This window comes from Melospiza georgiana, chromosome 12 (genome assembly GCF_028018845.1).
Source record: "Melospiza georgiana isolate bMelGeo1 chromosome 12, bMelGeo1.pri, whole genome shotgun sequence".
NCBI classification, from domain to species: Eukaryota; Metazoa; Chordata; class Aves; order Passeriformes; family Passerellidae; genus Melospiza; species Melospiza georgiana.
Window position 1 is genome coordinate 7,993,561 of NC_080441.1, and position 13,575 is coordinate 8,007,135.

At 37.6% G+C, this 13,575-nt stretch overlaps 1 protein-coding gene across 4 annotated transcripts in view; it reads right to left on the reverse strand.

Annotated features, from left to right (window-relative positions):
* KLHL13 (kelch like family member 13) overlaps positions 1-13,575 on the reverse strand; it is a 79,537-nt gene that overhangs the window by 20,225 nt on the left and 45,737 nt on the right. For all 4 annotated transcript variants that reach the window (XM_058032527.1, XM_058032526.1, XM_058032525.1 and 1 more), the window contains 3 exons: positions 3,064-3,205; positions 2,067-2,199; positions 1,594-1,790 (listed from right to left, as the gene is read on the reverse strand). In XM_058032527.1, the coding sequence (XP_057888510.1) occupies positions 1,594-1,790; positions 2,067-2,199; positions 3,064-3,205 (472 nt within the window). The remainder of the gene's footprint in view (positions 1-1,593; positions 1,791-2,066; positions 2,200-3,063; positions 3,206-13,575) is intronic.

The following is a 13,575-nucleotide window of genomic DNA, read 5'->3' on the forward strand; positions in this document are numbered from 1 at the left end:
AGAAATAAGCTCAATACTTGCTCAGAATATTCATTTAAATTACAGAAATGCTCCTTCAAAAAGAAGCTCATTTGCTCAACAACTCTTGTTTCAACAATTTTAGAAGTAAGGTCATTCAAAAATTCTTTACATAAAGATGCTAAGAACATAACTAGGCTAACAGAACAACCTCAGTTTTGTACTTCCTCTACAGCTATACCATGAATGAGATTATGTTCCCTCAGACATCAGTCTAAATGAAAGTATTCCCAAAAAAATCCCAATAAAATTAAGAGAATTAACAAAGTCTTCCTCATTCTTTGGAAATGAAATGCAGTATCAAACAAGATATTTCTTATTTGAACAAAAACAGTGACTGAGTCAACATCACAAGTGAACATACTTTCAGAGAATGAGCATTTTAAACAATAACATGATTCAATATAAAAAAAAGCTCTTTCCTTCACACAGCAAAATAAACAAGGAGCTGCTCTACCCAGAAAGGGGAAAGGCCACCACAGGGTCCCCAGGGCTCAGCTCCCATCAGAAGGAGCCCTTTTCAAATACCTGATTCAAAACACCACCAAGACCTTTTCCCAAGCTGGTATTTATAGTAATGTCAAAACTGGAGAGGCATCATTTTGGAGGGAAAAAAACCACTGAGCAAGATATAATAGATGGGGTAGGATTGAAGAGTATTAAGCTTAATGGAATATTATCACAACATTATCAGACAGGTCACTTATAAAATGTCTCCAAATTAAAAGCAAGATGGCATTATCAAGCCTGAATATCTCTAACACATCATAGGAAACAAATTGCTGTTATTACCAGCTTAGAATCCTCTGGTTTGCATAAATCCTGGTACATATTTTCAGTTAGGGAGGCCACATTTCTGAGCCTGTACTCTGCAGAGCAACAGGAATACCTGATTCTTTATTTCTCATTACAGAATCGAAAAGCTGATTTCCAAATAATTCTGTAATTTGTGCAGAACACACCTGTTAAAGTCAGAGTTCTAGTGAGATATATAAGCATTTAACATCAACACTAGAAAACCTCCAGTGAGCATTAAAAATAACAGCAGAATGTCTCTCCAGGCAGAACTGCTCTTGCAGCACTGCTGTTCTACAGCCCCACAGAGCAGGAGCTCCTCACTGCTGGCAGGGCAGGGGAGGTACTGAGGGATCCTCTCTGGATATTGCTTTCATCCTTGTTAGAGTCAGAAAACAGCTAACTGCACCCCATGGAGATGGAGGGGCTGTAAATACAGGAATAAAGTGACAGTAACTGAAGCACACCTAATGAATGCAGCAAGCAGATAATACCAGAGTGACTGCACTCATGCAGGGAGACCCTGAAACATCTCAAATCAGACATGTAAGGGAAGAATTTCAATGTGGTAAAATATTTGTATCAAACTCATGCTGAATGTAATACTCAGAAGAAAACCAAGTTTTTCAAGGAAACTATAAAGCAAATTTCTTCTCTGTGAATAATGGCAAGTTTTAGACATAACTTTGATTTTTACATAAGTCAGTGGCGTTATAGAAGAAAAAACAAAACTACATATCAAGGTCTTAAACATTGTAAATGGGAAGCAAATAGTCTTACCCCAGAGATAAGAAATACTTTACAGAAGTCCAAAACAGGTAAAATCTGCAAAAAACTGGCAGCTTCCAGTGTGTCCTGAAGGTTGTCCATATTAAGGGAAAGTTTTGCAGTATAGATGAAATCAATGATCTTCTTTAGGCCTATTTTGTTCACACCATGAAGCTTAATGCACATTAAATCTTGTTCCTTCATTCCTCCTGAAACAGACATGCAGGTAAATGTTAATGACCATTTTGATGGGGTTGAAACTATTTCATAAATTTAGAGATAACTAAAATATAATTTTAAAATTTAATTTAAAACCCCATATGCAATAGTAGAGAGAGATGTTTAGTCCACAGTGTTGTTTGCAGTCCTGGACTGATTCACAAAAAAATCGGTGAACTCAACACTGAACTTGTGTCTGAGTGTCTGAATTAGAGCAATTTGGAGCAGCAAATTGGAGACAGACATGGCTTTAATAAAAACACCACCTGTGAACATGGCCTTGAAGTAATCACTTGCAGAAGCCATCATTGCTCTGTGCACAGGGAACACCTCATCACCATCTCCAGGAACGAGCGTCACGTCACAGAGCAAACCTTCCACCCGCAGCTGGTCAAAGCCCTGCAGGAAAAGCACAATGCAAAGCATCCCTTGGATTTGGGAGGACAGCAGGAATCTCTTATTTCCCTTATGTAAATATTTATTTAATTTCATGTACATGTGAGGTATAGGTCCAAAAAAGTGACAAAGAAATAATTTGTCATCTTAAAACCATTATCTGTAATATGTTCAATGATTTGTATTCATTGAAGACAAGCAGAATCATCATTATTTTCCAGATACAGCTGATGAATGCCAAGTACACCAGGCCCTGGAAAGTAGGTTTATTCAAATAATTAAGTTATTTTCAGGAAGGAGTTTATTTTGTAAGCTTTCAGCATACAGTTGTTTCAGGGAGGGACTGCTACCTGTTTTGGACCTACCCCTTCTGGTCACATATGCATTCTAGATATAATTCTGTTCCACAGCAATTTAAGGGGTTTATTGTCTCTTTGGATGTTCTACCACACAGTAGTGCCATAGTCAGACCCAGCACAGGGCATTACACCAAACCTGGCAGGGTTCTGCCTCTTAGCGACATGCTTAATGTAATTAAATAATGATATTTAAGTGAGCTTCTTTCATACAGCTGTCACATCAGAGTTTAAATGTTGTTACCTTTACGAACTTGAGAGTGGACTGGGATGTGACCCCAGGAGAAGGCCAGGTTTGTTTTGCAAGCTGCTGCTGAAAGTTGAGCCTCAATCTCACAGGACAGCAAGTCCCAAGCCATGTTTGCTTGTGGGCATTGACAGCCCAAGAACATGAGAGTTTTTGAGGCTCTACAGGAATTACTAGACTAATGAAATCTATTGAGGGGACACATTGTTTAGAGCAGCCAAAAATCTCAGTACAGCTCAATACAGGATGAGAATATTTCCTTACCTGTAACACCACAGAACTGTGAGTATTGCTGGTGAAAAACCTGGTGGTTCCTGTCTTCGAAGACTGCAGGTGGGCAGAGACGCCCATATCGCTGCTGCCAAGAGACACTTTCATATGAGGATCCTCCTCTTCCACCAGGGATCTAGGGGAATTGGAACAGAGAAACCTCAACACCAAAGCCAGTTTCATTCAGTGATCTTTTGTTTTAAACCCACAGTCTTCTGGAATGAAATGTAACAGCACGGGGGCTACAGGAAAAAAAATCAGCAGGCAACAGAAGCAGTCCTTAGTGGTTCCCTTCAGCTAATTCAAGAAAGTGAAGGGTTAACAATCTCTAACAGTCCCTAAAAAGGCATAACTGCTTTTTTGATTGTAAGTTTTTCCTTTTCCTTCCATCCCCAGCTCCCTGATTTAGACACTTGAACACTGTTATTTCTACAATCCAGTGTTGTAGAATGTTTATAGAGGTTTCATCTGGTTTCCAAAATTAAGCATCTTAGCTTTTCCTTGCCAAACTGGTGAAACATTGAAACTCTTAAGTATAATATTAAAAAAAAAGTATTTTCATTCTTGCAGCTTGCATTACCTCATCCATGCATGGCTATTCATAATAGAAAATATACATCATGGAGTTTCAAGCTGCAGTTGGAGTTTTTGACCTGCTTTTAGAAACACACAATTAGAACTCCTTCAGGATATGATATCCAGTATTCTGCTACTGTCCAGGCAAACACGTCATAATTTTAATTTAAGATGTGATTCCAAGCAATTACTGTCCAAATCTAGACAGGACAAGCTAATTTTAGGTAGAATTGTTAAAGAATTACTGCAGTGTTATTAGCCTACTATTTTAGTCTTCAGATATAAATTAGGTTACATCTGAGAGCCTAACTAGGCTAACCTGTAATTATTATACAATGTTAATAAAATTCTTCTACAGAAATATTAACAACTAGTTTCTGTAATTTCTGTGATTTAATGTTCTACCTATGAGCCTGTATAGAGGTCTAATGAATATGTACACAATTTTAATTAGCAAACAAAAGCTATAAATCTACAGAAGAGGGCATCTCCATTTTTAATCAAGTATTTCCATATCTCAAAAAAGATTTATAGCTCTTTGACATAATTACTGCAAATTTCAGATACAGAAAGTTTTCCAAAATTTAAACATGCAGGTTAAAACATTGGCCTTCAAACCAGTTTCAGAAATTACTTAAAGTAACAAGAATATGCTTAAATCCCCCTCCTTGTCCCCAGTTTGGTTATGATCACATAGTCAAAAGGAAAAATCTGGAATTTGTGGAAGAAAAATATTTTTCATAATTTCCTTTTTTTAAAAAAACATTTACCCCCATATTCTTTGGGTGCAAAGACCACGTAGAGCACTTTCTGAAACTCACATATTACCCTCATAGCATTGAAGTGCCTTGTTCAAAGCCATGAGTACAAAAGGTCAGCTACAAAAACATATTCAAAACAAATTCCCCATTCAACAGAGTACATGGGTTTGAAACAGCGAGATTTTATGCACACAGACATAACATTGTAGGAACAAGGGTACATCTGAGCAGCCGTGACTTCTAATGTACTCAGCTGAATAAACTAATGTGGATGAACTGCAGCATGCAAGATTTGTGCTATTTTTGAAACACAATTATCTCTATTTTATAAAACAAATCCAGAGTCATTTAATAAAGTTTACAGGGTATACCTTCAAAAGAGCTCTCCAAACTATCTCTGCATCCAACAAACACAACTATGCAACAGAGCAGCAAGCAGTTGCTGGCTCACAACCCAAAATATTTTTGTTCACTCAGTTCTAGGGTGTTTTGGGTTTGGTGATTTCTGTTTATTTCAGTTTTCATACAATCGCATGGAGGCAAGAGTCTCACATAATTTCAAAGGACATCCACTCTCTAAATTTGTACTTGTCTTCCTGAGAAGAAATACAAAATAATGTGGGGAGACTTGCAAGCATGGGCGTGAAGAACAACAGATTCAACAAGCATGAATCTGACTCTTTGCTCTTGAAGCATCTTCCCAAAATGTCAGATCAGATAAAAGTTACATGAAGGATTATTTAAAATACTTTCTCTGAACTCAGAAGAAAATAGAAAGTGAACACATCGTTTAAAATCATTATGAAAAGAAACAGACAAGTAAACCAACCTCCTTGGCTGTTTGGAGTGGGCTTTTTACCATGTTTGCCACATCACTGCTTGACTTCCTGACAGACAGCATAATTCATAAGTTTTACAAATGAAGGCAAAGACCTTGAGCATGATTCATTTATTCCAAGGACAGCTGGAATAATGGAAGCATTTTTCTGAACATGACACACAACTTCCCATAGCTCAGTTCTCTACAGGTTAAAACTGCACAGTCAACACAGAGGATATAATAAATATTAAAATACTTGCAATACCTAAAAGTAGACATTTGACATGCCTTGTGTGGCCATAAGCAGTTCTCTACCTGATTTTCAATATATAATGAGCAGTTCTCTATCACACACAAGCTCAGCAGTTCACCACCTGAAGCTCTTCTGCAGAAAAGATTTTCACTAGTTCTCTTCTACATTTGCTGTTATGTATGGACAGAAACTTGCACACGTGAATGAAGCATTAAAAACTGCAAATTCCACCCTGTAAAAATTCACCAGAGTATAACCTTTATAATTCCAGTCCTAAAAATTAACTTGGCTGATTCCGTATGAATAAAGACAAGTAGATTATATTAATCCTAATAGAGTTTGGCTTGTATCTAAACATCTATGACCAAAAAAAAAATTGTGAGGTGGGGTTTTTGCTTTCTTGTGGGATCTTGAGGATTTTTGTTTGATTTGCTGTTGTTAAATACACCACTACAGCTTAACAGTTCTGGAGGGCTGAGCACCCTCTCCTTTCTGCAGAAAAGTGACATTCAGGAGCTGGGTTTGGCAGAAGTTCCAAAGCAAGTCAGCAATAACACCTGGCAATAAGGCACTGATCCCCTGAATTCCAGCCCTGTGACATTCACCAAGAGGGAAAGATCACTCCCAGAGCAACCACAAATTCTGCCTTTGTCACTGGCTTGGTAGCAGCTCAGCATTTATCTCCACGCACCACCAAGAACCTGGCTTTGTTAGACAAGGTGAAACTACAACAGTGCTTTAGCTCTGTGTAAACTGCAATACACAAAAAGCAAAACCCAAGCATTGCATCACATACCCTGCAACAAAATCTTGAAGTATTCAGAATGTAGCTTCTGTTGCAGGGGCTGTAACATTAAGATTCAGAAATAACTCTGCCATTCACACCCAGAACAGATGGGAAGTGAGCTGAATGTCCAACTGACTTCCCAACAAAACCACAGTAAGTACATCTGTCTTGTTTGGACACTCACCAAAGGCATTATTTACATTTATCAACATAGGTCTACTAAGCACTATCATTAACTCAATAGTAATGAAGATAAACATATTGATTTTTTTTTACTTTAAGTACAGTATATCACAATTAAGCATACTACCAAAGGAGAAAGTTAATTCACTTTCTAATTAATTCTATTGTTTTGATCAATAGAAATCATTAAACAAGAAGTACAGCAGTACTGTTTTTAACCAGAGTTTTAAAGAGTTAGGAAACAAAAGCTAAAAGTAGTTAAAACTACAGTCGCATGTAGTGAGAATTCACCACAAGCTGCTCTAAATGTAGATGTTAAAATCACCTTCAACACACTTGGTCTGGAGAGGGTTGAACATTACAATAGTTAGCCAAGAGAATGTTGGAGTTGAATGTGAAATGAATATTAACACTGCCAGAGGAAGGCACAGGAGCTGCCTGACTCTCTGCAACCTCTGGGAAGCAGTGGCTTGCAGCTCAGAGAGAGGTGCCAGAGGTTAATTAGTTGCTATCACAAGCTAGGTTGAATCAGAATTTTCTTTCTAACCACATGTTGATACTTTCAAGTACAGCACAGTTTTTTCCTAGAGGCTACAACCAAATGTGCTTTTCTCATGACTCCAAGTTAATCCTCCAAGTACTTCCAACAGATATTTTTGGAGTGATGAAATACAGAGTGTTCATTATATGGATATTAACATGCTTTAACTTTCCAGCAAATACTGACAGATTTCACTGGCTGGAGTTACAATATGATTCACAGAGGCAAATTGCTTTCTAAACCACTTAGCAAGTATTAACCTGTTAAAATAGTTCAGAGGCATCCAGGTGATGATAAGCAAAGATCCTTGAAAATTGCAATAGATTTTATTCTCAAATAGAATATTCAAATCATGCAGTTCCATTTTGTAGAGCTTAGTGGGACAAATGAAATAAACCAATATTCTGACATTTTCTTCAGAAGTAGTTGAGTTTATTCTGATGCAGCAGGAACAAGGCAACTAAGAATATTATTGGGATTTTTTCATTTCCATCAGTAATCCATTCATCTATTTCTCAGACTATTGTAGAAACTCTTTGAAAACAAAGTAAGGAGATCAGCCTACAGCTACAGATATTTTAGAGTGCATGTTCTCCAATTTATTTAAAACCCAGTCTTTACATAACTCAGTAAAAGCTTTGCCAAAGCCAGATCAGCCAGAGAGCGAGCTCTTAATTTGGTGAAGCTTAATAGCTCATTTTTGAAAGGACTATAACCTTATTTTCTCTGTCAAATTACTGTTCAATGAACCATGACCACAAGTGTTCTGGTCACTGGTAAAATGGCTTCTGCTGCAATCACCCCTGGCATGTGCCAGGACTCTGGTATTTATCAGGAAACAAGGACAGATTTCAATTTCATATTAGGTTATTCTTATTGCAGGCCAAATCTTTATGATTTTATGACCTATCAAAACAAAAAAAAACCAAAAAATAAAACCCTGGTACATCCCAGGGCTATCCTACACATGCACATATGCATGTAATTCATTAATGAGCCTATTAATTCAAAGGCCAGAAAAATACAAGTAATTTTTTACTTTGTATGCATAATCTGCTAAAGAGTATTTAAGTAAGCTTAGTCTCCAAAAAACCCAAAAATTATTGTCTATATTGCTGTCTTCTCATTATGAACAGGTGTTCCAACTTCCTGAGTAATGAATTTAGGAATTCCTTAACAATGTACCTGGCCACTTTGGAGCTCAGTAAGCAGAACTGACAGGGAAGCATTGTATTAAAGAAAATCTCATCATATTTTTTAAGAAATTCAAATGTTAGCATAATGTAGATGAAAAAATTATGCAATCATGGTATTTCACATTTCCATTCCATATCTTCTACTCATACAATTTCAAAAAACCCTTTATTCAGGCAAAGAAGTTACTTTTATCCTTGTCCTCACCTAAAATAACATCATTTCCTTTTATTACTACTTTTTAATCAAGAATTTCTAATTTAATTCTTTTATGGTATCAGGAACCCAGTAAAACTAACCAGCTTTTATCAACTGCTAATGGTTTCTTATTACAAAAAAGTTTCTATAGGAAATGCAAGTTCACATTTTAAAACAGATACACGACTCCAGCTGGGAGAGAAAAGGAAGAGAAAAAGGTCATTTTTGTGCCAGTGGGTTGACATAGCAAGTTAACTCCTGTCCACAGACCAAGGAGCAGGTTCAGACTCCAGCTCTGGCTTTGGGGCACACAGGAGCTGCCACTGCTGCTGCTCAAGAGCCAAATGGAGCATGAACACAAGAACAACACTGGAAGGCAGGACCTAAATTGCTCTGCATGGATCACCTCTGTGACACACACACTGCATTAGGAGTGGGAATCATGCCTTTCTTTCCTTTATCACTTTCACCAGTTGTCCTACACTACCAGATTCAGATGTCACTGTTTTTACTGGACAGTTTAAAGACCAAATTTTTATTAGATGAACTTGAGGCTGCTGCTGAAACTAAAAACACCCTGTATTTGTCAGGCTACTACTTTCTTTGAAATGCTATTTAATTAGGTTCACTTGAAAGGAGCCACCACAATCAGAAGTTTACAGATCTTTTGCCTCAAGTGAATTATCATTGCACTGTAACTGCTGCGAATGCAATCTCCTAAAACAGTTAATTGCAGCTAGTGCCAAATACTGTTCACTTTGGACAATGCTCTGATGTTTATATTTTAATATTTCACTTTTTACACCTCATCTTTTTCATACATTACATGGGCAGCAGTAACAGCTGAACATTTAAAAATATTTGCTTAGTAACTTCATACTGAGCTCTTTTAAATCTCCACTCCAGGAGAAAGCCACCAAGTAAAACATACTATTTCTTAAATTAAAAAGCAAATAGATGTCCCATTTTCCACCTTTCCTCTAAAGTGAGGGTGCTCTGTAAAAGAGAACATAAAAACAGGCTCTATACAATAGACCAAAGCAGTGAGAAGTGGGGTTTTTACTTTGACAAGGCTCTGGCCAAGGGAAGCAGGAGATGAGGACACAGCTCTTGCAAACTCCCCAAATCCAGCAGAAAGGAAGAAGGTCATTTGTGGGCACACAGTGATGGGCAGAGGCAGGCAGGGCTCCAGCCTCACCTGCTGCTCTGACACTCTCACAGCACAGGATGCTCACTGCAGCGACCAGCTGAAGAAGGTGAAGGCAAAGTCAGCACAGGAGCAGCAGAGCCTGAGCAGCTCTGCCAGCACCATCAGCAGAGGCAGCAAGGCTGCACAGGGAACAACAGCCACAACCTCACCTGAGGGACAGGGACAATGACATGTAAATGTCAAGTCTTAACCTTTCCTTCCTTTTTTTTTTTTTTTTTTAGTACAGTCAAGCCTCTTAGGACTTCAACATAAAATCACCGTATTGTGTCCAAGCCCACAAGCCCACATCAACAGAAATTATGAGAGCTACCACAAACACTCAGGTGATTGAAGACAGGCTCATTGTTTCCAGCACCAGTGGATCTCAATGGCAAGTAGGAGAACACAGAAACAAAGAAACTCCCAACATCACTTAAACCTTTTTGCATCATTTTCCAGTAAGGCCACACTGTGACCACGGCCAGCAGAAAATCAGCTGCCACAAAGCCAGCAGAAGAGGACTGAGCAACATCAACTGTTTAGGTATGATTTCCCAAGAATTTGCACACAGAAAATATTCTCTTCAAAACTCCTTCTTAAACAACCAAACAATCACAGGTCTCAAGCTGTTTGCAGCATAATTACAGCCCGCTGGTTAATTCAAATTTGTTTTCCACAGAAACAAAGCAATATTTGGCTCAGTCACTGCTATAAAGCTTTTGTTCCTAACAGCATTTAATCACTCTGGGAGCCTTAGCATCACATCCACATTTATCTGTTTGACAAAGGGTTTGCATTCATTGAGCCATTCGTAGCTTAAATCTGCAGACTTGCATTGTTTAATGATGCTAAATTAGAAACAGTTCACTAATGACTTTTTGCCAAAGTTGGAGTTTGTCTGTTGATTCCTGCTATTAGAAACAGAAAAAGCAAGGAAATACACATTTTGTGGCTTTTCTACATAAGGAGAACTATTTTATTCCCTTATGTTAAAAAAGGTAAAATAGAAGAGTCAGAGGTTTCCCAGTTCAGGCTGGACTAACACTGCATGTATTATCTGCTCTTTATGTTTGGTCTTAAGTACACAACAGTTAAATAAGAAGTTTGACCAGGCAGCTTAATACATCCTGTGTATTACAAAACACAAAACCCATTCTGCATGCACCAGCAGATTACAGTTGTACCTCGTGTGTCCTTATTTTCCACACACAGAAATTAGTAAATTAACACAACGGCTCCTTAGAGACAAATTTAAGGCTAAGGAGGCACCTGCACATTCAATATTTGGTCAAAGACCACATATGCCACTGTATTCCTGTAACCAAATTAGGAACTACTCCTCTCAAGAGTGTTAGAGGTTTTTTCCCTATATACTGGTCAGAATAATTCTGAAACCTTAAAAGTCAGTAAGATTCTGATTTAGGGTTTGGGTCCTTATCTACCATTCCTCTTGCTCTGTCACTTCTCACAGATGTTTCAGCATTCCTTTATTGCAGTCTGTCTGTAGAGGGGCATTAATTACTTTCAATTGTAAAATATTTTTCCCCTATGTGATAAAGCATTTAGATCTATGCATGCCAGATAAGAGGGGCATGTGACTTGTTCATCCCATGAAAAACCACAATTGCAATTTAGACATTGATACAATCTTTGTCACCACTGGACAACAGCAATATAGATGCACACTTCCACTTTAGTGTGATAGCTACACATTATTACACTACAATTCCCATTATTACCATTTAGAACAAGCAACTACTATTTTAAAACCCAAATATTCACCAATCATTTTTTTTAAATCCACAGGTAGCCCCATCCAAATGTCAACAGAAAATACCACTTAACACTAGAAAACTCAATGAGTAGAATGTGACTGGACAACAAGATTTTTTGCCTTGACAAAGAAATAATGGCAAAAATAACAAAACTGGAAGAACTGACATGCTGGCAGAACAGGCTAAGTAACATATTCTAGGTAATTCAATAAAGATGCTTTACCATGTCACAACACAATGTCAATATTGCAACATCCTGCTGTATAAGGAGAAGTGTGTAATTTTGGGGACCTGTAGGCCACATCATCCCCTATAAAGTCTCCCCAGAAAAAAACAGTAGCCCCGGGAGACTTCATGATAAATAAGTTGGAGATTTTTTCTCATTTTTCTCAGTTTATTACAGCAATGAAATTTCACATTTCAAACTTAGAATAATCTATTGAAATACCTATTATATAAAGAGCAGAAGAAATACCCACAGGCACAAAGGAGAACTCCACATACAAAATTTGTGGGATTAAAAGCAGTCTCCTACTAGCATGATGCAAGACCCTTCTACTCCCCACTCATCCAATTCATCTTTTTGCATGTATTGTCAGATCAGTTTAAAACATATTTGAGGTGAGCTGCGTATTGACTTCCAACATGTTGAAATTTGAAATGTCTAGGAAGCAATGTCATAAAATGGAAATGTTGCCAAAGACAGGAGCATGTGAATATTGTGTAGCCTGTCAAATGCTCAGGAGCCCAACAAAAGGGTTCATTTCCTAAAAATGACCACTGAAGGCAGAAGACATATATAAGGTGGTCCCACCAAAGAGAACTAATACAAGTGGTCAGATGAATTACACACACACACCTTTTCCCATTTAAGTATATATCACTGTATAGGATAAATTCAAAGAGCTCATTGTAGAGCAAAGCAGATTGGTGCAAGAAGACACAAAGGCATTAACCTGTATAACCAATATAAGCAGCTAACACTAATGCTGCATACTCCAGAGTATTAAGAATTTATTCTACCTTTCTGCAAAGCAACTGATTTCCATTAGAGCAAAGCATTTCCCATTAGACAAATTTCATAACCACACGACTCAGGATTGACTGTGTAGCAAACCCTTTGATAACAATACATTTGGAATACCACATCTGTTTATTTCTAATATTAGTCAGTAATTTATGAAAACACATGCAAAGGATAGTCTCCATTTAATACTATTCCATGTGAAAGGATAGAAGGCACTAAGATTAAAGTGGATTATTCTGAAATAAGAATGCTTTTACTTTACTTATCTTTAAAACTGGCATGCAGGTGACTAAAATCACTTAATTGAACATTTAAATTTCAAAAAGCCAGCTAAGAATATTCTTGCATGACATAACCTTAGCAGAACAATCCTCTGTAAAGTATTTTTGCATTATTGAATTCTTTATAGATGTTCATCATAGCACTTTAATCTCTTGAGTTTCCAAAAACATCTCTTCCATTTGTATTAATGGAAGATGTGCACAATTAAAAAAAAAAAAAAATACATTACCGGCGTGAATAAGAAAGAATTCTCTTAGTTCTTAATGCATGAGATACCGGGCACCATGAACAAGAAGTGGGACCCAAGTTCCTTCATGCCTCAAAGCTGTTAAATATAATTCAGGACTACTCCTCACCTCACTGTAGTAGTGCTTTAATTCTTAACCTCTGCTTATGTCAGTCACTGTTGCTTTTTGTTTTTAAACATTTGGCAGTCGTGTTAAATAACAGCCATGATGCCATGGGACATCACTTTTTCAAGTGTTATTCACTCTCTGTGCTATTCACTTTCTCCTTTCCTCTTATTCCCTTGCTGAAACTGTCCACCTAATATATGAAGTCACGTAGGTCTCTCTCCACACAGTCAACACAACCACAAATATGAATATGATTTGACTAGTGGTGCATAAACTTGCTGTAACAGCTTTCACAATGTTTGACAAACAGCATCTATATTCTAAACCCCAGCAAAATAAGTGCCACAAAAGAAAATGCAGCCTGACAAAGGCGTGTGCACGTACCCACAGCTGCATTCCTAACTCATGCACTCAGCCAGCTGCACTACACCTACAGATATTGGCACATGCCAGTCTTCCAAGTCTAATAGTGCTTGATTTTCCCTAAGCAATGTCACTGGATCTCTCCAGCTTGGGGAAAGTTCAAGCTACTCTGAATCAGTTTCAGCAGCAGTAAGGGAAGGT